General features: G+C 43.3%; 1 protein-coding gene across 4 annotated transcripts in view; it reads right to left on the bottom strand.

Moving 5' to 3' along the window:
- Positions 1–26,150, bottom strand: part of LOC126172041 (septin-2) — a 347,483-nt gene that overhangs the window by 34,255 nt on the left and 287,078 nt on the right. For all 4 annotated transcript variants that reach the window (XM_049920846.1, XM_049920849.1, XM_049920848.1 and 1 more), the window contains exon 4: positions 2,484–2,649. In XM_049920846.1, the coding sequence (XP_049776803.1) occupies positions 2,484–2,649 (166 nt within the window). The remainder of the gene's footprint in view (positions 1–2,483; positions 2,650–26,150) is intronic.

Below are 26,150 nucleotides of genomic sequence, written 5' to 3' on the forward strand. Positions count from 1 at the left end.
CTTTCTACTAAAAAAGAGAAATGCACAACATTCATTCACAATAAAGCACACGACTCCCAACAGCAGCAGCTCATGCCAGAATGCAGCAAACACATGGAATGGAAATAATAATCTTGTAAAGGGGAAGAAATAGCAGTGTACAGGTGGAAGGGACAGAGCAGCACTGTCTGGGGAAGTGTGCAGGACTAGAATGCAAACAGGTGTAGCATCAGGAGGTTGTGAGTCAGAGAGTTGAGGAAAATGGAGCAAAAATGGAGAGGAGTGGGGAAAGATGGGCAGGTGTGTTGGTATAGAGCAGCAAACAAAGAGGATAGGAGACAAGAATGGGAAGGAGGTGATAGGACAGAATAGATGGAAGCTGTTGAGTGGAGGTTGTGGGGACAGTATGTTACCATAGGTTAAGGCTGAGATCATTACGGGAGTCGAGAATGTGTTATAAGGATAATTCCTATCTGTGCCTTTCAGAAACACTAGTGGTGGAGGAGAAGATCCAGATGGCTCAGCTAGTGAAGCAGCCACTGAAATCTCAGCTGCATATTGGCCACATGGTGGTCTACTTTGCTCTTGGCCACAGTTTGGCAATGGCTGTTCATCCTGGTGGGCAGATGATTGGTTGTCATATCAATATAAAAAGCTGTGCAATGGTTGCAGTAGAGCCAGTAAATGGCATGGCTGCTTTCATAGATTGCCTGGTCCCTGATGGGGTAGGACAAACCTGTGACAATCCTGGAATAGGAAGTGCTGGCAAACGCAACTCAAACAGTCCTGTTTGTATAACCATGTGCAATGGAAGAGTATGGAATGGCCAAGAGTGACTGAAGAGTGTGTTGAATGAGTGAGAGCCTTTCATGCTAAACACCAAAAAATCAGTTCATAATGCTAGTTGTGAATTAGCAGTTCCAGTTACATCTGTGTGGAGAATTAAGGAGATGCTTACAACTATGTCCTTATTGTCAGCAGTTTACATGCTCTACAGCCTACAGACTATGTTTTATGTGCAAAATTTGCAAACACAATGTTGCTTCATGATGAAGATTTTCTGGATCATGTCATCTTCAGTGATGAATCGACATTTCACCTAAATGGAAAGCAGAACACACATAATGTGCGAATCTGGAGGTCAAAAAATCCCCAAAAGATGGTACAGTTGCAACAACACTCCCCTACATTTACTGTTTTTAGTGCTATATCCTGGTGAAAAGCTTACGGGCCTTTCTTTTTTGGTGAAGTAACAATAACTGCTGTTTCTTAATTCCTCCAGACACTCTGATCAAAGTTTGGGGAGGACTCTCTCATCAACTCGTATGTGCGACAAATGGTGCTCACAATAAGCACTTATAAGAAAAGTTGTTTGAGTTGTTCTTTCATTTTATGTATTGTTTATAATTGTAAACTGAATGTAATAAATGCTACAAAGCCTTGAAGCCCATATATTTATTATGGAACACCCGTAGAACAAGTACCTGGTTGGCATAGTTACAGAGTACAACACACTACAAGGCCATTACAGTTTCAGATTTCCATCTCTCCAAGTACACAATTTACACTGCAAATGGTATAAACAAAACATTTTTTACAGCATTATAAACAAGTTTCAATTCTTTTACAAAAATCGTTTCCTGCATCAGTTTTTTATTTCTAAGCACAGATATGGATGAAAAATTCAGATTTAGTGCGAAACCGATGAGAAAGCAAGCAGATTTTCAGATTCCTACTGGAACACAGATTTTGTTTTTTGAAAAGACACAGTTACAGATGCTTTGAACACATAGTTTCATTTTCTGTCATGTACTATGATCATGGACATTCTTGTTTTTGCTGAATTTTGCAATGCTGTTTTTTACAAAGTAACATATTTCTATTATGTAGAGATTCCCAAGAGGTAAAATGAGTGATTCTTGGGAGGTCTACAGCTGTCAGGTCTGAAGGTGTCAGTTGACTGTGCACTGCTCGTTACTGTCCAAGCCCTCTTCTGAGTGAGGAAAGGGTCTGAGTTATGTGGGGAGGCTCCTCAGAATATGTTATCACACTGAATTACACTATGAAATTGTGCAGAGAAAACACTGCATTCAGTCTCTGAGCTTAAGCAATAAGCAAGGATGCATTAGGCATAGCGTATTTTATTCAGCTTACTATTAGTTTGCTGATATGTGATTGCCATTTTAAGGTGTCCTCGATCCACAAGCCTAAGAATCTTGTTTCTGATGCAGAGGATAGTTCAGAATAGTCAGTGTAAATTGTGTGCTTAAAAAGACATATATTCATGGTTTATTCTGTTAATACTGTGCCAGACACTGTCTAAAATTTATGTTCCTGTGATTCTACTCTAACCTTATCTACTGAGCCTTGACTTGTGTATTTAATTCTCTTCTTCTTCTTCTTCTTCTTCTTCCTGTTCTACTACTACTACTACTATTAATACTACTACTGCCACTACTACTACTACTACTACTACTACTACTACTACTATTACTACTACTAACCCATGGCCATAAGGTGGTACAAAGTAGAGACAACAGTGAACCCTGTTGTCTTGTATGTTTTTCCTGTTCAAACCACTTTCATCCTTGAAGTATTGTTGGAACTGTTCATCCACATAGTTGCAGCATGCACGCCAGCTGTCTTCACAGTTCACTGCATCTCCAAATCCTGAATAAAGAAAATACTTATGCCATTTTCCATGTAGTTAATTTATAGTAAGCAGCTGCCTCTAACTTTCCAATACATTATGTGCAGAAGAATGTAAAAATGAAAAACAATCAAGCACATTTCACCAACAGGGATAATAATTTGAGACATAGCTTGAGACGTTTCAGCGAAAATCTGATAAAGCAAAAACTATTTTGAGATGACTGTAAGAGAGTGTAAAGGTATTTTAGTTTGTAGACTTTATAATGCAGTTACCTTTAAGCTAAAGAGACTGAATTTGAAAACATATTCAAATAATCAGCCTTATCTGTAACAAATGGGCCTTCAAGTTTCTGTATGTCCATCTTTTAAGGAGATGGTTGTGGGACTCTGCTGTTTGGTACAGGATGTCAAATCAACAAATCAAACACATTTCAGCCATCTAATTTCCAAACTGTTATTTTATTTGGTTACAAGTTGCAGAAATTTACTACATCATTTTCAGGCCCCATGACCAATGAGTAGGCAGATTCCAACATAGGTTCCAGTCAAAGTAGGGACCAGCATTCAAATACTGGTATCTGTAGACTTCTGCACACAAAACAACAGTGCAAAATAAGATGTATATTAAATGTTGCGTAACCCAAATAAGCACACTAAAACACAATGAAAATCAAGGTGTGACTAAGGACGCTGCACTATATACTTCGTGCTACTATTCTTCACATAAGCCATTATACTGTAGGAACTGTTATTTTTACATTTTGCGGTAAAAGCTATGATGTTCTGGCAAGTTGTCCATGGGAGGGATAGTTTTTTATCTCAACAAAGAGGTTAGTTGCTAATAACAACTGAGATATGTTAACACAGGGTAAAGTGAAAGGAAGCACCAAATTTGGTAGACTAAAGTACTTGAGTAGTAACAGCAATGAAAACATGGTAGATGAGAAAAAATTGTAATTTGAACATTCGTATGCTCTCAGGGGACACTATGGTTGGAGAAGAGAAAAGAAAGAGAAAAAAGGCTTAATGTCAATAGAGATCTTACAAAATGCAGGGAAAGAGCACAAATACAATAAAAAAAGAAAATATAGATATTTCACCCTTTTCAGCAATCATTAAAATATCTGGGAATGCATAAACATGTGTCATCATTTTTACTTACCTCTGGTTTTCCCATTTTATATATGTAGCCAGTTGCATTTGACAAATTAGATTGAAACCTAAATGAAGAACAGCACATTTCAGATAGAGTCACCATGAACAGACAAAAAAATTAATAATTAGCATATTTAATAATTCTTTCCTTGCTACTGGGAGATGATTACATTTTAGCCAAATCCCTGACTCCAATAAAATGAGGTATGTGAGAGAAAATGGTACAAGCATCTATTTTCAGTGAATCTAGTACCATTATCTTCTAACTTCATGATCTTAGGCCCGTTTCACACTGGAACACTGGTGATAGTCACCAGCAACCGTCACCGACAGATATACATTCGTTTGACCTGGAGCATTCACACCGGGACCCTACAATGCTTCACCGAGCCACTGTGACGCAGCAGTGACTCACTCTTGCCACATGTGACAGACAAGGTCACTGTGTTCACAGCAGTCATCACTAGATATGCATTAGTTTGACCTGAAGTGTTTGCACTGGGACACTGATCACAGAACAGCACTGCAGATTTGCCAATCAACAGGCAGTCATTTCTGAGACAGTGACGTAAAATATTTATTGTATTTTATACTGTACACACTGTAGCCAGTTTAGATTTCATTAACATGGAAGATTTAGTTAGTGAAATAGAAAGCCATCCTGGTATTTGGGATGTGAAAAGCAATGACTATAGCAACAAAGTGATGAAAACGAATGTGTGGCAAGAAATTATAACAAAGTTTGTGCTTGATTTCAATGAGAAGAGCATGGATAAGAAAAACAAAACTGGTAAGTTGTATGTTCTTTTTTCAAATTTAGTACCTTATTTTTCAGACCATTAAAGGCTAGCGAAATTTAGTTGCTATCCCTGTACGAGTCCATTTCACTAACCAATCAGTTGGCAATACCTGCAACGCTGGACACTGGTGATCCGAGAGTGTTCACCACAGTCACCAGTGACCATCACTGGCAACCGTCACAAGTGTCCCAGTGTGAAATGGGCCTTAATTTGTACTTGGATGAAATTTCTTGACAACATGTTGGATGCCACAAGACTGCTGCTGGCCACAGCAGACCTCACTTGCACCCGACACTTGCCTGGTGGTGAAACAACCTTCACTGCGTAAATTACACAATTTTTCATAAAATGAGAGAAAGGTAACCACTCACCTATAGGGGGAGGGTGATGTGTGCTGCATAGATACAAATAACAGGAAGCAGTGTTCACTAACTTTTGAGATCTCTGACTCTTCTTGTCATATAAACTACGCAATTTCAAACACTAAACTGGGTCCGTGTGTGTGTGTGTGTGTGTGTGTGTGTGTGTGTGTGTGTGTGTGTGTGTGTGTGTGGTGGGCTTTCTGAGGGGATACAGATTACAGAGAGGAAGGGGATTACAAAAGAGAAATGTGAAGATGGAGGGGGGGGGGGGGGGGGGGGGGAGTGAGAGAGAGAGAGAGAGAGAGAGAGAGAGAGAGAGAGAGAGAGAGAGAGAGAGAGAATGCTGGCATGTGGAGAGTAGGAGGATTTGGATGGCGTGTGTGTTACTAGTAAACTACACATCTGCCCCTGTAATAGTCATCGTACTCCCAACTATATGAAATCTCCTTACATCTTGACTTGCTAATATCTGCTAAATCGGTATTCAAATCCAATTTTATTACACATTGATTATACATCAGGTATTTTCATATTAAGACTGACATCCAGTTCAGACTATGACATTAACCAATGAAACAAAATACTATTACAAAAAGATACAGTATATGTTTACATTATTGCTGTATACTGTGTCGAAATTGTTAATATTCATTGGAGCCGCACACAGCCCAGTAATCTCTTCGCTACATTTGTGATGATGTCAAGCACCATGCTACAGTTCTAGTCACCATACAAAGTCCATAAGGATAAATAGAACAGCCACTACAGAATGCACTCCATTATAAAACATCGTACATTATAAAGACAGAACTAATTTTCAAAATGACTTTTGTACTCAACCTTACCAAAATGCCTAACTTCATGTACCTGTTTATTTTTATATCAAGCTGGTATGGAATTTTCCTGTTATGCAGATGGATTCCTATTTTGAAATTTTTACCAACAAAATAGTGGAAAATTTGTATCCTCCCAGGGAGGGGTGGTGTTGGCAGTAGATGATATGACAGAAGAGAAAAAGGGGAAAGTTTGGAGGAGGCAGTGGGAAACAAGTTCATGCAGGCTATGCCCGAGGATTGAGAGAATGTAGGATATGCTGGCGAGACAATTTCCACCTGCACAGTTCATAGAAACTTGTGCTTGAAGGGAGTATCCAAATGGTACTTGTAACGTAGCAGCTGTTGAAGTAATGTGTGTTGTGGTGCACAGCATACTTGGCAACTGGATGGTTAAGTTTGCCAGTTTGGCAATGGCCATTCATGCAAATGGACAGTTTTTATGTGCTATGCCCTCACAGAATGCTGCACAGTATTCACAGTATAGATTATATACAACATGATTGCTTTCACATGTGACCTGTCTTTTATAGGGTCTAAAATGCCTGTGATCGGACTGCATTAGGAGTTGGTGTGTGGATGCAAGGGACAGGTCTCGTATCTGGTTTGTCCACAGGGGAATGACCCATGAACTGCAGGACTGGGAAGGGCTTTTCATCGCCAGGGTGTTAATGGGGTGATTTCATCTCAAATCATAGAGGTCAAGAGTGAACATGTCACATCACCAATTCAAAGTTAGCTGAAAAAAATATATCTTGAAGTTCCAGAAGATACCTCTCCAAAACTACTAAATTTTAATTTTCTGATGATTTGTTAAAAATGCTATAGACCTTTCTAAACGAGAGTATTTGTGAAAATGTCATTACAAATGGGATAATTGAAAAATTGTAGTAAAGAAACCGAAAGTGATAGAGATCTGAATTTATTTTCAATAAATACTTTGTTCCCAATACTATGAGACATGGTTAATACATACACACTTCTGAGCTTTTTTTGAAAAATAAACTATGAAAATTCATAACTTTTTGTGCACCACACATCACTCTGCTATAGATTATAGGTTGACATTCACTTATTTTAAATCTATTGTTCCATTCAGTAATTTCGAGAACTGAGCAATGTAGCTGAGAGTGCAATTATGCCCACGCCCTTGTGTGAGTGGGTGAGTTAGTCTTGAGGAAGTACCTAATATGCAATAATTTTGAAGTTATTTAAATTTAAAGATTGTACTGGTCACAGAAAAGTTTATTAATAAGACTGGTTAAAGTTTGCTACAAATCTATAGGATCTCATTGATTTATATTTAAAAAGACATATTAATTTCTGAAGTATGTACAGTACTTTGAGTTAATTATGTTATGAACTAAAGTTACAGAAACAAACTGTGTGAAACAATATTGGTTAATATATTTATGATGTATAAGTATAAATGTACTCAACCTATACTATATACAGAACTATGAAACAAGGTGGTGGTTATTGCTAGAGTTAAGTGGAATTGTATTGTTTGTAGTGGTAAGTCATGTTCAGCGTGTAACTGATATGTACCTTGTTTGGACTGTAAATAACACTTGTGACTCAGTGAACTAATTCATTACCATTTGGAGAAAGCCTTTGTTATGTTGCTGGGCAGAATTTTGGTAATAAATTAATATTTTCACATAAACTACAGCATTTTTATGTGTCATGTGTCAGACAATCATCCACTGATGCACTCTTTATTGAGTAAATACCAGTAATGGGCGAACTTCATTGAAAATCTTTACCATTAATGGCACACTGGAGAATAATCAAACACTGGAACATTACAAACTATATGGTGCATGGTTAATCTAGAATTCTGACTTCCTGTCTGATTAGTTTGTTTCTAGCTTTGTTACAGTGTTATAACCAAAACCATATAAATTGGTCATCAATCAGAATAACATCTGACTCTTAGTCATAATCTGTCCTTGTCATTATAAATTTAATTACAGAAGTATTATGGTAGTAAGAACCATTGAAAACTCTCTCAGATGGTGGAGCTCAATCCATAGAGACTAACACAAACCACAAAATGCCTCCACATAGTGATTTACACACTTATGTAAGAAAAATTTACTATACTGAGCTGGTCCACTTATTGATAGGTGAAGATCTGTGGCTGTGCTCAAGACTGCACTATCCCAGCACCTACCTAGGAGGAGACTGAGTCATATGGGTCGGGATGAAGGATCGCATGTAGCCCAGCTGTGGGAGTAGTCTTCGAGTCTCCTGCTCGTCAGTGTCTTGTTTGCAGGTGGTTTGGTTAACAGTGTCTTGTCTGGTGAGCCAGTAGTAGTTGTGTTCGTTGGTGGGGGGACGAATTAGTATATGGTGTGCAGCATTGCACTGGCAGATGGACATGTAGTAGTTGTTTGATAGTTGATACAGTGCACCTTGGAGTGGAGCAGCTGTGGTAGTTGTAATATACTGTTAGCAAATACAGTCCATTAATAGAGGTGCTATTTGTGTTTGATTGGGCAGATGAGTTGGAGCTGCCAAGCACTGCCTCTACTAGTTGCAGATTGTGTATGCTCCCCGATACAAGCATGAAATGGTCAGCATTATGTTTGCATTTAAACAGTTCTGAGTTGCATTTGGACAAGTGGCTCACTAATTTGTTTGATGTTGCTGTGCATGACTTTGCTTTCAAGTTTTATATATTCGGTGGGCACACTTAGGAATTTTGACTGTTTTAAGAATGGCAGGAAAACTTCATGTTTCATATGTTGTTTGTTTCATGTAATGTTTTAAATTGTTTATTTGCTGGATCACTTATGCTGGTAGCATTAACTTTTCTATAACCTGCACTTGGGGTGATGAGAATTATATTGTTTCTTCACAATTGTGGTTTGAAGTAAGTCTTACCAAAAGATTGTAGAGTCTCACTAAAAGATTGCAGCTAGGATGTAAATTCTGAATGGTTTGGATCAGCTGATTATTGTAGGCTGATAATAAGAGAAAATACGTTTTAAATTTGTCCAACCTTAGGTTATTAAGATTTGTTTCAAAGACAGCTTACTTGGAGTTTCCTGTCTAAAGAATTTTAATTTCCTTTTAAAAGTCATGGCACTTTTTCCCACAGTTCTTTTAGTAAAGATTATATGGTTCATTTACCAACTGCTTTCTTTTACTAATTACAGATTTTGACTAAGGTAGGATTGGCCAACGAAGTTTTGATAATTTTAAAACAGTTTTCTGGTTTTTGAGTTGCAAAGTTATTGAACACTTCATCTGTTAATACTGCATTCTGTAATGATTTTAGGTGTTTTAGATTTCTCCTGAGCCTTTTATTTGTCAGTATATTTATGAAGGCAGCTTTCAGGAAGGCCAAAGTGATGTTTGATTCTGAAGTCTGTGTCGTCCAATGCAGCTGCAAAGCCAATGTCATTTGAATTTGTTATAAATTGTGCAAGCTCTATGATACGGTACATTTGTGTGTAGTTAACTTCCAGATTTATGTGTAATTTACTGTTAAATAAATTTGAGCAATTTAATCGTGACTCCTCTGGGCATGTGTCCACAATCCTTCCACATCCAAACTGAACATAGTTGGCAATTTACTTCAGCTCCATAATACGCTTTAGGAGAAGCTTTCAAACACAGACTGGCGGCAGGTATACAAACCAGATGATTTTAATGAAAACTGGGACCATTTATATGAAACATGTAACCATAGTTTCTATTGAGAACGGCCAATGGTAAAAAACTAAGGAAATCAAGTTACACAAAAGGTCTTAATATTCCTCCAAAAATCACCAAAGAAAATAAATATATGAAAGACCTATATATGCAGTTCATGCAAACTACATTGCCGTATTTGATGACAAAGTCAAAACGTGGCAGGAAAACATACAAGAAATCCCCGAAGAATTTAAAAGTGCATTATTATGTTGAACAGACAAACAAAGCTAGTAATGATAGTAAAATAGCCTGGAATATAATAAACAAAGAATGTGACACTACCTTCATAGTTTTAAGTAGTATTCTTAGGAAGCAAGTCTTGAGCCTCAGTTGCTAAAGAAGACAGTGTTGAAGGTTTTAAGAAAACATTTACACATGCATCCATACCAGTTACAGTTGGTACATGCTCTAAATCCAAATGACTATGAGATACATTATAACATTACAAGTGGAGTGTTGCAGCAGGAAGCTGACTTGATCATGTGGTGTTCAGTAATAAGGCAACTTCTCATCTTAGTAGGAAGCTAAAAGCCCAAAATTTTCGCACACTTTGTGATCAAAAGCATCCAGATGCCCCCAAAAACTTACTTACTTCATATTATGTGCATTGTGCTGCCACCTACTGCCAGGTACTCCATATCAGCAGCCTCAGTAGTCATTAGACATCGTGAGAGAGCAGAATGGGGCACTCCACAGAACTCACCGACTTCTAACATGGTCAAGTTATTGGGTGTCACTTGTGTCATACATCTGTAGATGAGATTTCCACACTCCTAAACATCTCTAAGTCCACTATTTCCAATGTAATAGTGAAGTGAAAATGTAAAGGGATAAGTATAGCACAAAAGCGTACAGGCCAACCTCGCCTGTTGACTGACAGAGATTGCCGACAGTTGAAGAGGATTGTAATGTTTAATAGGCAGACATCTATCCAGACCATCACAAAGCAATTCCAAACTGTATCAGGATCCACTGCAAGTACTATGTCAGTTAGGCAGGAGGTGAGAAAACTTTGATTTCATGGTCAAGCAGTAGACCATAAACCACACATCACGCTGGTAAATGCCAAACGACATCTTGCTTGGTGTAATAAGGAGCGTAAACATTGGACAATTGAACAGTGGATAAACATTGTGTGGAGTGATGAATCGTGGTACACAATTTGGTGATCCGATGGCAGGGTGTGGGTATGGCGAATGCCCGGTGAACGTCACCTACCAGCGTGTGTAGTGCCAACAGTAAAATTAGGAGGCAGTGGTTATCCCTTATCATTTAGCTACAATATAGCAGGTCAGCAACTGGAAGCAGTTAATTCCATAAAATATCTGGGAGTAGGCATTAGGAGTGATTTAAAATGGAATGATCATATAAAGTTGGTCGTCGGTAAAGCAGATGCCAGACTGAGATTCATTGGAAGAATCCTAAGGAAATGCAATCCGAAAACCAAGAAAGTAGGTTACAGTACACTTGTTCGCCCACTGCTTGAATATTGCTCACCAGTGTGGGATCCGTACCAGATAGGGTTGATAGAAGAGAGAGACAAGATCCAACGGAGAGCAGCACGCTTTGTTACAGGATCATTTAGTAATCGCGAAGGCGTTACAGAGATGATAGAAAAAAACTCCAGTGGAAGATTCTGTAGGAGAGACGCCCAGTAGCTCGGTATAGCCTTTTGTTGAAGTTTCGAGAACATACCTTCACCGAGGAGTCAAGCAGTATATTGCTCCCTCCTATGTATATCACACAAAGACACCATGAGGATAAAATCAGAAAGATTAGAGCCTACACAGAGGCATACCAACACTCTTTCTTTCCACGAACAATATGAGACTGGAAGAGAGAACCAATAGAGGTACTCAAGGTACCCTCCGCCACACACCGTCAGGTGGCTTGCAGGGTATAGATGTAGATGTAGATGTAGATGGTTGGTTGGTTGGTTGTGGTTTAAGGGACCAAACAGCAAGGTCATCAGTCCCTTTTTTCAAATGTGGTCCATTCCGATAGTGTGACATCTCAGAAATATCAGAACAATAAACGGGAAAAGGCTAAAAAATGTAAAAGGGCAGTCATGTTGTTAATGGTAAAAACAAAATGAGGTAAGTCAGCAAGAGAGCAAACCCAACGTTATGCTGAAGCAGCAGAGGCAAGACAAGACCACCTGCGACTTAAAGGTGCAACCGCTAGAATGTAGAAGTACATATGGGAAAAGGAGACTAACCAATCCTAAAAAAATGATAAAAACAGAGTAAAAGGGGAAGAAAAGAGGATCTCGGTCAGGGAGGGGAGTCACGAATCTCCAAACATGGCTTACAGTGGGAGATACCCCAACACTCACCGCCCTGCACCAACACCAGAGAGAGATTAAAAACCTTAAAACTGAGAATAAAAACCACTTTCCCAGAGGAAACTGAGAACTAGGGAGACCATCCGGGAATCGTCAGCCAACATCAAACGTAAAGTGTGGAGGAGTCTGTACTTAGCACACAGAGCCAAAAGAAGGGGGCATTCAACCAAAATGTGGGCTACTGACTGGAAGGCTCCACAACCACAAAGTGGGGGTGGCTCATCACGCAAAAGAAAACCATGGGCCAGCCTGGTATGGCCAATGCGGAGACGACACAGTGTGGTCGAGTCCTTTCGGGAGAGGCGAAAGGAAGAACGCCACGGGCCTGGTGTCACCTTAATCACACGAAGTTTTAGACAGGGAAGTAGCCTCCCAAGAGTTGGCCCATGATTGTGCGAAGTGGGATTTGTTGTGAAGCTGTAAATCCGCTGCAGGAGGGGTTACAGAGAATGGGGGCTGCAAGAGGGGTTACAGAGAATGGGGGGTAAGTGACTGCTCCCCCAGCCAAACGATCAACGAGCTCATTACTCGGGATACCCACATGGCCAGGGACCCAAAGGAAGTCAACGGAACAAGAAGCACGGTGAATATCAGCGAGATGGTCATGGATGGCACAGACCAAGGGATGGCGCTAAAACCACCAGTCAATAGCCAGAAGGCCACTCATTGAGTCCGTACATAACAAAACGTGGTTGTGTTGGGACTGTTTAATAAAGGTAAGGGCCTGGGAAATTGCCATCAATTCCGCAGTAAACACCCCACATGTAGGTGGCAGCAGATGATTTTCCGTTCCAACAGAGGACGTGAAGGCATACCCCACATGATCAGCAGATTTAGAGCCATCAGTGTAAAAAACAACAGCATCCCGAAACTCCCTTAAAATTTGGCGGAAAAATTAACGGAACACCATCGGGGGGATGGAATCTTTCGGACCTCGGCAGAGATCCATCCGAATTCACGGCTGAGGAATTAACCAAGGGGGGCTGGAGGGGAGGGAGCGAGGAAGACAGGACAAAGAAGGAAGCTGAAAATCACGGCAAAGAGACGCAAGGCGGAGCCCAACCGGTAAACCCGCCCGAGGGCGGGAATCAGGTGGGCGACATCTATGGTCTTGAAACAGGATATAATAGGAAGGATGAGTGGGAGAAGAATGGACAGTGAGTGCATAAGACACCAGAAGCTGGGACCGCCGAACAGAAAGGGGGGGGGGGGGGGGGGGGGGGATCCCATCTTCAACCAGGAAACTATCAACAGGGCTAGTAGGGAAGGCACCAGTGGCCAAACGGATACCACGATGGTGGACTGGATCCAGTACGTGCAGTGTGGAAGGAGCAGCAGAACCATAAACTTGACAACCATAGTCCAAGCGAGACAGAACTAGAGCACGATAAAGATGGAGAAGGAGGGAGCGGTCCGCACCCCAAGAGGAGTGGGCCAGGAAGTGAAGGACATTGAGTTTACGGAAACATCCTACCTTCAGAAGTCTGATATGGGGCAGCCAAGTGAGCTTGTTGTCGAAAAGAAGACCCAGGAAACGAAACTGTGGGACCACAGACAATCGTTGTGCACCGAGATAGAGCTCTGGATCAGGGTGGATCGTATTACGGCGACAGAAGTGGACCACCCGCGATTTTAAAGGAGAGAATTGAAATCCATGTGAGAGGGTCCATGCAGAGGCACGCCATATAGCTCCCTGGAGCTGCCGCTCTGCAGAGGCCATTGAAGAGGAACTAACCCAAATGCAGAAATCATCCACATACAGGGCAGGGGCAACCAAAGGACTGACAGAGGTGACAAGTCCATCGATAGCAATGAGGAAAAGAAGTACACTCAAGACAGAACCCTGTGAGATGCCCATCTCCTGGGTCTGTGGAGAACTAAAAACAGTACCAACCCAAACCCCGAATGACCAATGGAACAGGAACTGGCGGATAAAATTGGGAGTGGGCCCCGAAGACCCCACTGATGAAGTGTAAGTAAGATGTGATGGTGCCAGGCCATGTCATAGGCCCTGCGAAGGTCAAAAAATACTGCAACCAAATGGCAGCACTGGGAAAAATCCTGGCCAACTGCGGGTTCCAAGCAAAGTAAATGATCGATCGGAGACTGTCCCTCTTGGGAGCCACACTGCTAAGGGGACAACAGATTCCGAGATTTGAGGAGGATCCAATTGAGCTGACGGAATACCATCCATTCAAGTAACTTACAAACAACATTGGTCAGACTAATTGGCCAATGGCTGTCAACAAATAGGGGTTTCTTACCAGGCTTAAGGACAGGAACCACGATGCTATCCCTCCACTGAGAAGGGAAGTCACCCTGGAGCCAGATACGGTTAAACACCTGGAGAAGATGTTGCCGTTGTGGAACACTGAGATGTTGAAGCAGTTGGTTATGAATGAAGTCTGGGCCAGGGGCTGTATCATGAGAAGAAGAAAGTGTGGAAAGAAATTCCCATTCAGTAAAAGGTCCGTTGTAAGATTCTGACTGACAAGGGGTAAACATAAGGTGGAAGCTTTGGCCCACTGTTTCCGGTGAAGGAAAGCAGCCGGATAGGAGGCTGATGCTGATGCCATTGCAAAATGGGTCGCAAGATGTTCCGCAAGAATCAATGGGTCCGTACAAAGGCCATCTGGAAGGTGAAGGCCTGGGAGGGTGGACTGCCGATGGGCAACCTTGGAGAGAGCGAAGTGTAGCCCATACCCGTGACATGGGGACAGTAGAACCGAGGGAAGAAACAAATCGTTCCCAACATATCCGCTTGCTCTGTTTGATTAAATAACGGGCTTTAGTGCGAAGGCGCTTACAGGTAATAAGGCTAGCAACGGATGGGTGACTCTTAAGATGTTGCAGAGCTCGATAGCGATCATGGATGGCAATGGCAATGGCCGTACTCCACCACGGGACTTGCCGGTGACGAAATGGTCCAGATGAGTGCGGTACAGCAAGGCTAGCAGCGCGAACAATCGCGTCAGACACGTCACGTAGTATGTCATCAATACAACCTGACAAAGAGGGAGAAAACATGACCTGTGCAGTGTATAGAGGCCAATCGGCACGTTGGAAAGACCAACGAGGTAACCTGTCCACCGGGGAGCGGGAAGGGGAAGGGAGAGAGAGAATCAACGGGAAATGGTCAGTATCACAAAGGTCATCGTGTGGCGACCAGTGTAATGAAGGGAGGAGAGAGGGAGAAGAAAGAGAAAGATCAATGGCAGAAAAGGTACCATGACCGGCACTGAAATGAGTAGGGGAGCCATCATTAAGAAGGCACAAGTCGTGGTCTGTAATAAACTGATCTAAGAGAAGACCTCGTCTAGATGGATATGCACTGCCCCACAAGGGATGATGAGTATTAAAATCCCCGAGAAGGTGAAGGGAGGAGGAAGTTGCTGAGGAAGGGCAGTTAAGGCAGCAGGTGTAAGAGTCCTGTCAGGAGGGAGATAAAGATTGCAAACCGTGACCTCAGAATCCAGGTGGACCCTAACAGCAACCGCTTCCAATGTAGTTTGAAGAGGAATCCACGTGCTAGCAATGTCTGTACGGACCAACGTACAAACGCCACCAGAGGCCCGCAGGGGTCCGACCCGATTTCGACAGAAAACACAGAACCCACAGAGCGTCAGTGAGTGATCATCAGTAAAATGAGATTGCTGTAGAACCACACAAGCTGCAGAGTACGACAAAACAAGGGATTTCATTTCCGGAAGGTGACGGTAGTATCCATTACAATTCCATTGGATAACCACAGAACGATGACTTAAATGGGGGTTGAACAGGCTAAAGCCAGTTATACTGCCGGGTCACCACCCGTTACCGACAAGGAGGGGGCAACATCCATGAACGAAAGGTCAGAATCTGGTGGTGAAGCCGGGGATGGGACCTCTGGTGACACCAGAGGCTCTTTGTCCCAGAACTTGAAATTCTTCTTCTTTTCTGGTTGAGATTGAGGAGGTCTGTGTGGCATAAAGGAGCCACCTGCAGCAAGATTGGGAACAGAAAGAGATCGGGTGACCTGGGGGCCGACAGACCGCGCTTCTCGCGGTCGTTGCCTAGCAGCAGACCTTTGGCCTGGAAGGTGCCGGGAAGGGGCATCCTAGGAGGGGCACCCTTGACCGGCAGAGGCCGAAGGAGTGGGACACTTCTCCGGCTGGGGATGGGGAGCAGCACCCAGAGGAGAAGGTGTGGGAGCCGCAGGGTAGTGGGGGAGAGGAGAGGGGTCCAGGATTGGGGTAAGGAAGGGGGAGGAAGGGGTGAAGATGTAACTAAAGCATAACTAGACGTCATGGACGCAGGGTGAAGACTTTTATACTTCTTACGAGCCTCTGTGTAGGTTAAATGATCAAGGGAGTTATACTCCTGTATCTTCTTTTCCTTCTTATATACTGGGCAATCTGGTGAACATGGAAAAAGATTGCCTTGACAATTAAAACACACAGAAGGGGAACACAGGGACTCCCCTCATGGAGTGGACGTCCACAGTCACCACAGAGAGGGGCCCGCGAACAGCGGGAAGACGTGTTCAAAATGCAAGCACTTAAAACACCTCATAGGAGGTGGGATGTACGGCTTCACATCACATTGATAAACCATAATCTTTACTTTCTCAGGAAGGGTATCCCCTTCAAAGGCCAGGATAAAGGCACCAGTATCAATGAAATTGTCCTTAGGACCCTTCTGAACACGCCGAACAAAGTGAACACCCCGCCGTCCGAGATTATCCTGAAGTTCCTCATCAGTTTGAAGGATGAGGTCCCTGTGAAAAATCACACCTTGAACCATATTGAGAGACTGGTGGTGGGTAATGGACACAGGAATTGTGCCAAGATGGGTACAGGTACGAAGCGCCGCAGACTGGCCAGCTGAAGCAGTTTTGATCAGCAACGAACCTGACCGCATCTTGCTCAGGGAGTCCACTTTGCCAAACTTGTCTTCAATATGTTCCACAAAGAATAAAGGTTTGGTATTGGTGAAAGTATCCCCATCAGTCCTGGTGCAAACCAGATAGTGGGGGAAAGGTTTCGCCCCTAGCTGATGGGTCTGACCCTCTTCCCAGGGAGTAGCCATGGAAGGGAAGGCCGAAGGGGCAAGAGAAGCAGCACTAGAAGAATCAGTTCCACGCAGAGAGACGGCCGCAGAAGAACGGCCAGAGTTGTGGACCCGTATGTGTTTCATTTGCATAGCGTCCGCCCTGGTACCACCCACTCCGATCAGGGGCTCTCCTCACGGGCGCCACCCAGCCACAGCAAGGGCTGTCTGGCACGGCGGCCATTGCCAGGAGTTCCGATGCTCCAGGATAACGAGCAACCACTCAAAGGCTTGCATGAGGTGGTCACAGCTCAGGTATCAGAAGTGTGATCCCTGTGTGTTCAGGGGGCTCAACCAAAAGGGTACATAGCGACCCCACCACACGGGCTGGCTATCGTGCTGGCTATACACCCTAGCATCAGACAACGACATGAAAGAAAAGGTGGAATGTACTAGGAGGGCACACGTCAGAGACACTAGGTAAGGTGCTCTTCCGCAAATGGCTCACACTACGGAAGAGAAATTTAGTAATGGAGGAGATAGAGAAGATCCAAAGAAGAGCGGCGCGTTTCGTCACAGGGTTATTTGGTAACCGTGATAGCGTTACGGAGATGTTTAACAAACTCAAGTGGCAGACTCTACAAGAGAGGCGCTCTGCATCACGGTGTAGCTTGCTCGCCAGGTTTCGAGAGGGTGCGTTTCTGGATGAGGTATCGAATATATTGCTTCCCCCTACTTATACCTGCCGAGGAGATCATGAATGTAAAATTAGAGAGATTAGAGCACGCACGGAGGCTTTCAGACAGTCGTTCTTCCCGCGAACCATACGCAACTGGAACAGGAAAGAGAGGTAATGACAGTGGCACGTAAAGTGCCCTCCACCACACACCGTTGGGTGGCTTGCGGAGTATAAATGTAGATGTAGATGTAGATGAAACCCCAGAGGGGGACCAGGGAGTGCCAAAAGGAGGAGCTGATTACACAACAAAGCTAAATTGCAAAACCAACAGAACCAGGAGGATAGCTGGGGCCAACATAAGCAAGGACATCAAGAGAGGGAGAGGAGAGGGCGAGGGAGAAGGAGCAAGGAGGGGAAGGGGGTAGGAAATGCAGCCCTGGAAAGAAGGAAGGCTGCAATATCTCGGGGCCCCGTGCTCACCATGCACGTATCCACAAAAGAGTTGTGGACCCCCTGGGGGGATGTAGATGGTGTGGTCATGTTTTTCATGGAGGGGGCTCCCACCTCTTGTTGTTTTGCATGGCACTATCACAGCACAGACCTGCACTTGCTTCCCACTGTTGCAGAGCAATTCAGGATGGCGACTGCATCTTTCAACACAATCAAACACCTGTTCATAATGCACAGTCTGTGGTGGAGTGATTACATGACAATAACATCCCTGTAATGGACTGGCCTGCACAGAGTCCTGACTTGAATTCTATAGAACACCTTTGGGATGTATTGGAACGCCAACTTTGTGCCAAGCCTCACCGACCGACATTGATACCTCTCCTCAGTGCAGCACTCCATTTCCCAAGAAACCTTCCAGCATCTGATTGAATGTATGCCTGCAAGAGTGGTAGCTGTCATCAGTGCTAAGGGTGGGCCAACATCATATTGAATTCCAGCATTACTGAAGGAGAGCACTACAAACTTTTAAGTCATTTTCAGGCAGATGTCCAGATACTTTTGATCACATAGTATATTTTTGGGTCAGAAAATCCTCATGAATTTATACAATACCAAAGAAATATCCAAACCTAAATGCTCTCTGCATCATGTCCTGGTATCAAATGTAGTGGCCACTTCTTTTTTAACTGATGCTACTGTAATAGGCAGCTTATTATATGGATATGATGCAAGAGTGGCTCTTTCCACAATTAGAACAACTTTATTTGGCAGCAAGATGGAGCCCCTCCAGTTTAGCCTCTCTTTGTATGAGAGTGGTTGAACATCAAAGTCCCTGTCTGTTGGATTGGTCATAATGATCAGTATTGTACAGCTCTTTTCCACCAGCATCCACAGTCACTGCCTCTCTGCTGCCCTTACCTTTCCAAATCCCAAACTGATCGTAATGTAACAGATCTCTCAAATCTCTTTGCATTTTCACCCTCCCTGACAATTCTCTTAAAATTCAGCCCACTCTTCATCATTACTAAATTGTGGTCCAAGTCTACCCCTTTTGTACAATTTTTTGCTGCTGCTGACATTACCCTACACTCTTATGACCATAAATCCTTATTTTATTTCAGTCTTATTTCACTGGCTCCCACTGTATCTAGACTGGGCCTTTTCATTTCCATTTTCTACCTTTCCTGACATCCCATGCTCCAACTCTTACAATGTTATCTTTTTACATTTGTAATTCAATCTTTTTCTCATGGTTACTTCTTCCATGACAGTTCCCACCCAAGGATCTAAATAGACGATTAATCCAATATCTTTTGCTGGCGGTGACATCATCTTAACACTTTTTCAATTACAGGCCACATGTTATGGGGTAGGCATTATGTATCTATAATGCAATGGTCTCCATTGCCTTCTACTTCCTCATGCCACTAATCATTGCTGATTCTTCCACCTGTTAGGGGCAGTTCCCCATCCCAATGGTAAGAAGCTGCCCTCAATTTCCGTCTCCCCATCTGCTTCCTTTGATATTGGCTGTTGGCAGAAGGAGAGTGACTCCTTGTACCAGGAGTCTTTGGTCGCCATTGCTGATAAGTTTTACTCAAAATTTCAAACCTGGGAACCACGTCATTTTGATTACTACTCGAAGACTTTATCACTACATCACTTTACCTTTTAACAAAGGGCCATTTACAACAACTGCTAAAATAAGCAAATGCCAGTTCTGTAGTGGTTACTTTATCAAGTATAACTGTAGAAGAGAATGAAGAAATAAGCATAATGAATAGGGATATTCATCATCATAATACACAAACTGGATTGATTATCACAGAATAAAAAGTAATAAAAGAGCTACAAATCATGGTCCACTTGCTGATAGAAGGCAGTTCTATAACAAGTTCCCAAAGAATATAGAGCAACTCCAATGGCCATTATACCAGTGTTGATAAATGTTTCTATTGTAGTATCTAATGTATTTATCTTTTTAAATATTTGATACATTTATAGCACAATATTATGTACAAAAAAATGATGCCCAAGACTCTACAACGAATTGTTATTACTGTTATCGTTACAGCACATGTGTGAAAAGGTCATGTGCAAAATTGCAGATTTTTTGGGGGGGAGGGGGGGGGAGGCACATTGGTGCTCGGTTCCTATTAGAGCTACGGACATGGGATAAAAACGTTTTGCTTTATCCCAGACCAGTAGTCATTTGTACAGTCATTCAAACAACTGTCTTACTGCAGGTAGGCTACAGTATATTAAGCAAGGTCTAAATGATAATCTGGAGCTGGCACCCAGGCAAATTGCATGAATCAATTAATTCCTTATTCAGAAGATTTTAATTGAGTTGAAATTAATGCTCAGCTATTGGCACATTGCACCTTGCTCTCACTTTAGATATAACTTGTGGCAGTTATCGACTGCAAGAGTCGACTGCCTCATGTTTGAGAATGAACTTCTTTGAAAACTGTTGATCTCAGTGTGCTCCGAACTCTGTATTCGAGCGGACGTGTCTGTACCGACATGATCAAAATAAAGTTAATTCATTATAAATGAGCGAATACTTAATGTTGGGTTCGATATTACCATACGTAACATCTCGATCCCCACACTGGTGACCCCGACGCTCACGAACGCCGCTTACGACACCAGAAATGTGTACTGGAACATCACTATGGACAAACAATGCAGCAACCCTTCGTCGCGTTTCTACGTCCATCGACTTCGCTTCGCGCCGCATCTGGATGCAGTGTACAGGAAGTGTAATTAGTGTGTAAATTCCCAACTCTTGTGTGAATCATGCTTTTTGGTAACTTTCGTCACCTTCTCATACATCGACAATGCGACCGAGGCGCACATGTCGTCCGTCGAAACCCGCTCAATGCATCGCTAATTTCACTTCTGGACAGTGCAGTGCTCCTTTGCTGATTAATTTGGACAATTTTGACTTGCATTTGTGTAATGAATTAACTTTGTGCAGTGCTTCGACATCAGACAATCATGCCAAACAATGGACTGCAACAAACGGGGACTATGTTGCAAATCCCAGTTCACACGAACTCCGAACTATGGCTAAATCGCATGCCTGGTCGAATTCACAAACGCCCGTCATGGCTTCCACGTCTTCTGTGACACCTGCAAATTCATTCAACCCAGTTTCCGCACAGCCCGTCTTCCAGGGTTCGAATGTTCGCGCCAACTTTTCCACCGCTTCTCCGCGCTTGTCCCTCATTTGCAGCATGTAATTACCAACATTTCTCCTGGGCCAACTTCCAATGTGGTTCACGGCTGCGGAGTATATATTCCCCTCTTATGGCATCACTGACGAAAGTGAAAAATACCTCTTACTCTTCAGGCACCTAAAGGACTATCATTATATAATTACAGACATTATCTGTGACAATCTGAGTGACAAGTACACCAGAGCAAAAGCCGCTTTAATTCAGTGCCTGTCACCAACATCACAGGAACAATTTCGTCAAGGGCATCCTACCAATCAACGACAATGCACCAATTACACCGACGACAATGCCGGCTGTTTCTCTGTACAACACTGGATGTGCCACACCTCCCTCTACGCAGCACCTGAGCTGCACCGACTCTGCTCAACCGCTAACAACAGCAACATCATGACCGCCGCCTGCTGGCTCACTGACCTCGACCAGTCAAAACGAACACCTCCACGACATACAATCCCGCCACGACTACCGCACCCACATCTTGTCAACATCTCACTGACACTACGCATGCTTACTGCCCGTGTTCTGACTCTGCCACCACTGAGTACTGAGTTTCTCATTCGCTATCGCAAACACGATCTCTTCTACTCGAACTGTTACGTCAATACTGTGCTGCCGAACTTGTCTTGTATGCCAGTTACCCTTTGATAGAGACAGATTCTGATTTCGACCCCATCTTACTCAGTGATACACAGCAGACTGCTTCACGACATACATTTTCACCTGAACAACTGCAACAGCAATGTGAGCAAATTGTGACATACAACTTTTTGGTACAAGATCAGTTACGTATGCTGCAGCTGACACCGACTGAGCACAACATGCAACAACTTGCTCCTGTCATTGTTCAGCCTCCAACTGCTGATGATCCTTCGCCATTACTACCAGCTACAACTAATACCCTGACAATCATGCTACATGGATCTATGTCCCAGATGTCACAATTGTCATCATCACGTGGCCTCAAGTGGAAATTCTATGTTACTGATGTGATACAAGCAACTTATTTACGCCGCTGTCACCTTTCCTCGGTACTTCCAGACACTTCGTTTCTGTACCACAGCATAACCAGCTGCATTCCAGTGCCGCTTGCTTTGCCGCCCTCTTCAGTACCTCCGCAATGTATGACCAACAGATCTGCCATTTCTGCTTCGACGAGTGAGCAACTTTCCTCTCCGACTCATGACTGCCCAGCAATTTCGCGCGAGCAGCTTGCAGCCTTATGATTCGACTGCAGTGCCGACAGCAACAGCACACACGCAGCTCCAGTTCCATCGAACTGTGTCGCCTCTCTGCCACGGACCAGTAGTTCATCTGCAGATTTGACTTCTTCACGTTCACATTACGTCTCATCACCTTCCTGCTCCGACCATAGTTTCGCCGACCACGTCCGCCTTCCACCACCTCTCGCCATTGCCATGGCACATGCACAGGGATCACTGCCACGCCCCCAACCTTCGATCACGGCTGTTTCGCACATCAAAACACCGACACTGTCAACACTGCCATCTACCTCTGTAACACACTTACCATCCACGTACTCTGAGATGATGCTTCTGTCTACACCAAAGTCATCCGCCGCCAAGGTCAGTCATGTGCAGCTTGCTGTTTTCTCCCCTGCTGCGACATCAAGCGCCTCTATAACTCCGTCATTACTGTGAGTGTTGTTCATCTGGCATCTCTTATGCAACCTGTTAAGCCACAGCATGCTTGCTCCTTTATGTCATACAGCCAATAACAAACTGTTACCAGACATGTTGCACTTACAGTGGCACTCGCCGGCAAATACTTTGGCAATACATCGCATCGCATCTTTGACACACTCTGCACCTTTGATCAGATCAAAACCCCACTGCGCCGCTCGGCCTCGGCACGATGATGTTCTCCACACCGACACGCCGCCGCCTTCTGCTCCCACCGTGACATCAGCAGCACGGCACGGTCAACCTGTGGACGCCTTCTGCACCTCCTTACCTCTGCTGGTTGCGCCTACCAAGACATCGAGAAATGGCCCGATCGTGCCTTGCAGTAGCACTTGCCATGACACGATCAGTCACGCGCCACCAGCCGGCCAGGTGCACACATGCCTCTCATCATCCTTACCGTGCTCCACAATACCGGCAGGGGCTCTGTGGCTGTTATCGACTGCAAGAGTCGACCGCCTCATCTTTGAGAACGAACTTTTTTGAAAACTTTTGATCTCAATGTGCTCCAAACTCTGTATTCGAGCGGATGTGTTTGTACCGACATGATCAAAATAAAGTTAATTCATTATAAATGAGCGAATACTTAATGTTGGGTTCGATATTACCGTAAGTAACATCTCGATCCCCACAAACTATTTGAAAAAAGTCTTGTTTTGTTTGGATTTTACATGCAAAAAAATACATTTTTCTGGGAGGTTTTAGAAGTGAGTGCACCACTTCTATATCAGCCCGCTGAGCCCCATCAAATTACTTATTTGTCACTGTGCTGAATAGTGGAAGCTGAATGCCCAGCACTGCACAATTTGATGGGAGAGAATGACCAGACTAGAATATCAGAACAGGTAGGGTGGCCAACTTTATTAGAAGTCAGTGTGGGTCATTCTTAAGGATGTGGGTAAAGAGATTGTGCACAGGAATGAAACCTAAGTTACTGAATATTCATTTATTTTCAAAATCATATTTCTCACGTGAGAGATATTTTTCATTAATTCTGCGTTTGTGTTCAGAATTTCATAAAAGTTTCAATAACTGCCCGTACCAAATTTTAGTGTGAGAAGTGCATGTTTTTCCAAAGTCTGCATGATATTATCAGCAGAAATACTTGGACAATGACCAGGCAGTTTTGTGTGGTGAGAACGAAGTCTTTCGCAATGGAACTGTAGTATAAAACATTCTCTTCGGCATCAGTTCAGTGTAAAACCTCAAGCTTCCAATGATTTCTATCATGGTCATTGTCAGGAGCAACTGACTGTTGAAATCGCTGCTGTGGTGGTCAAAAGATGGCTTCTGATTGGTAAGTAGTTATGTCATGCTGTCACAGATGGTGTCAACATCTGCAGTGGTGACGCCACTGCTCCTTCCGTATTATAAACATTGAGATGAATATCTATGGCTCTTCACTACATCAAGACCTCACTTCCAAGCACTGCTAAGATTATGTCTGCCATCCCAGATGATGATTTTCTCACACATTCTTATTTCTACAGCTTTTTTAAATATAGAGTCCCAGTATGTGGGAGTCTAGGACCAAAGTTTTGTTTCATCAAACAGTATTTTATGTTTGTGAGGCTGTGCTCAGTAACTGTCGATTTCCCCAGCTCATGATTTTAATATGCCATTGAAGTTCAGCACAGCAGTCAGAAATGGTGCAGATGGACTGACCGATGTAACTGCTTCTGCATGCAGATGGGATTTTGTAAATTCCCAGAATCCTGAGCCCAAGACTATCCTTAACAGGGCGTAGTGTCTACTTTATCTTCTTAGGAGGTCAGAAAACAGATCTGATACCTTGTGATCCCAGGACTCTGCCTATTTTGCTGGACGTAGCACTGCAGAAGGGAAGGAATGCAATTGGTAGCTCATCATGTGAATTTTCAACATTTTCACGTTTCCTTTTCTTGGTGAATGCTGACTTGATATCACATGACCCATAGCCATTCTCCGGGAACACATACTTCAGATGACTGACTTCAGAATCCAGTGATTTTTGTCAGAAACAGTTCTTGCTCTGTGTACCATTTTATTTAAAACCGCTCTCTTCTGTACTGGATGGCGAATGCTCTGGGTGGTCAGATGTAAATCAGCATGTATGAGCGTGTGATACACTGAGGGGCCGAGACAACCATTCGATATTCGTTGTACCACCTTATGACGTATGTGTTCGGAAGAATGGCTTTGAATCATGTGATATCAAGTCAGCATTCACAAAAAGGAGTTAAAAGCAACTACACGTTAAACCCAATTGATGGACGGAAAGAGAGTTAAGAACAACGACTTTCTCTTGGAGAAAGGTCCACGAAATACACAAGAGAGACAACAAATGTTACAATGAATAAAAAGTAAAATGCAGTTGACACCCTGCACATCATTTGTTAAAACAGGTGATAAGTCAGACAGCAAATATACATTACAGCGTAGTTAAAAAAAGGGCACTCGGTAAGGAAACGGTGAACTGTTAAAGGTTGATGACAGTGAGCTTGAAATGGTGAGTGATCACCACTTAACAAATGGTGATGGCTAAAACAACAGTGCCCAGTACGCAACCAAGCTAAAATCATCTCCTCAAGATGAGAGGGCCAAGAGGAGGTTGGCCAAGCCACTGGGAGAGGTTTAATGCCCCTGAGCTTGTTCCCATGAGAAGAAGACCAGTGGTGACACCAACATGGAGATCATCAGAATGAATGGAAGAGCTAGCAGGCCTAGGCAGGAGGACTGCAGCCTTGGCAGCAGTGTCAGCTGCTTCGTTCCCAATTAGACTGATGTGGCCAGGAGCTCACATGAACATCACAGTGGCTCCCTAAGAGCGATCAAGTGGACTCTTCTTCGGACCCATTGCACTAACAGATGGACTGCGTACAGCACACAGAGCCCTGAAAGACACAGAGAGAATTGGAACGTACGACACAATTAAAAAGCCTGTGTCGCCAGATGTACTACATGGCCTGATACAGGGCGAAGAGCTCTACTGTAAATACTGAGCAGTGTTTCAGAAGCTGATATCAAAAATCATCTGTGCCAATGATGAAGGCACACACAACATCACGGCCAGTAGGAGAACCATCAGTGTACACAAATGCACTTTCGCTAAGCTCTGTGCAAAAGTCGAGAAACTTAGAGAGATAGATCGAATCGAGAGTAGTTTCCTTATCAAGCAAATGAAGATCAAGGTGAAAATGGGCCACTGCAGGAAGCCAAGGTGGTTCACACCTATC

This window comes from Schistocerca cancellata, chromosome 1 (assembly GCF_023864275.1).
Source record: "Schistocerca cancellata isolate TAMUIC-IGC-003103 chromosome 1, iqSchCanc2.1, whole genome shotgun sequence".
In the NCBI taxonomy this organism is placed as follows: Eukaryota; Metazoa; Arthropoda; class Insecta; order Orthoptera; family Acrididae; genus Schistocerca; species Schistocerca cancellata.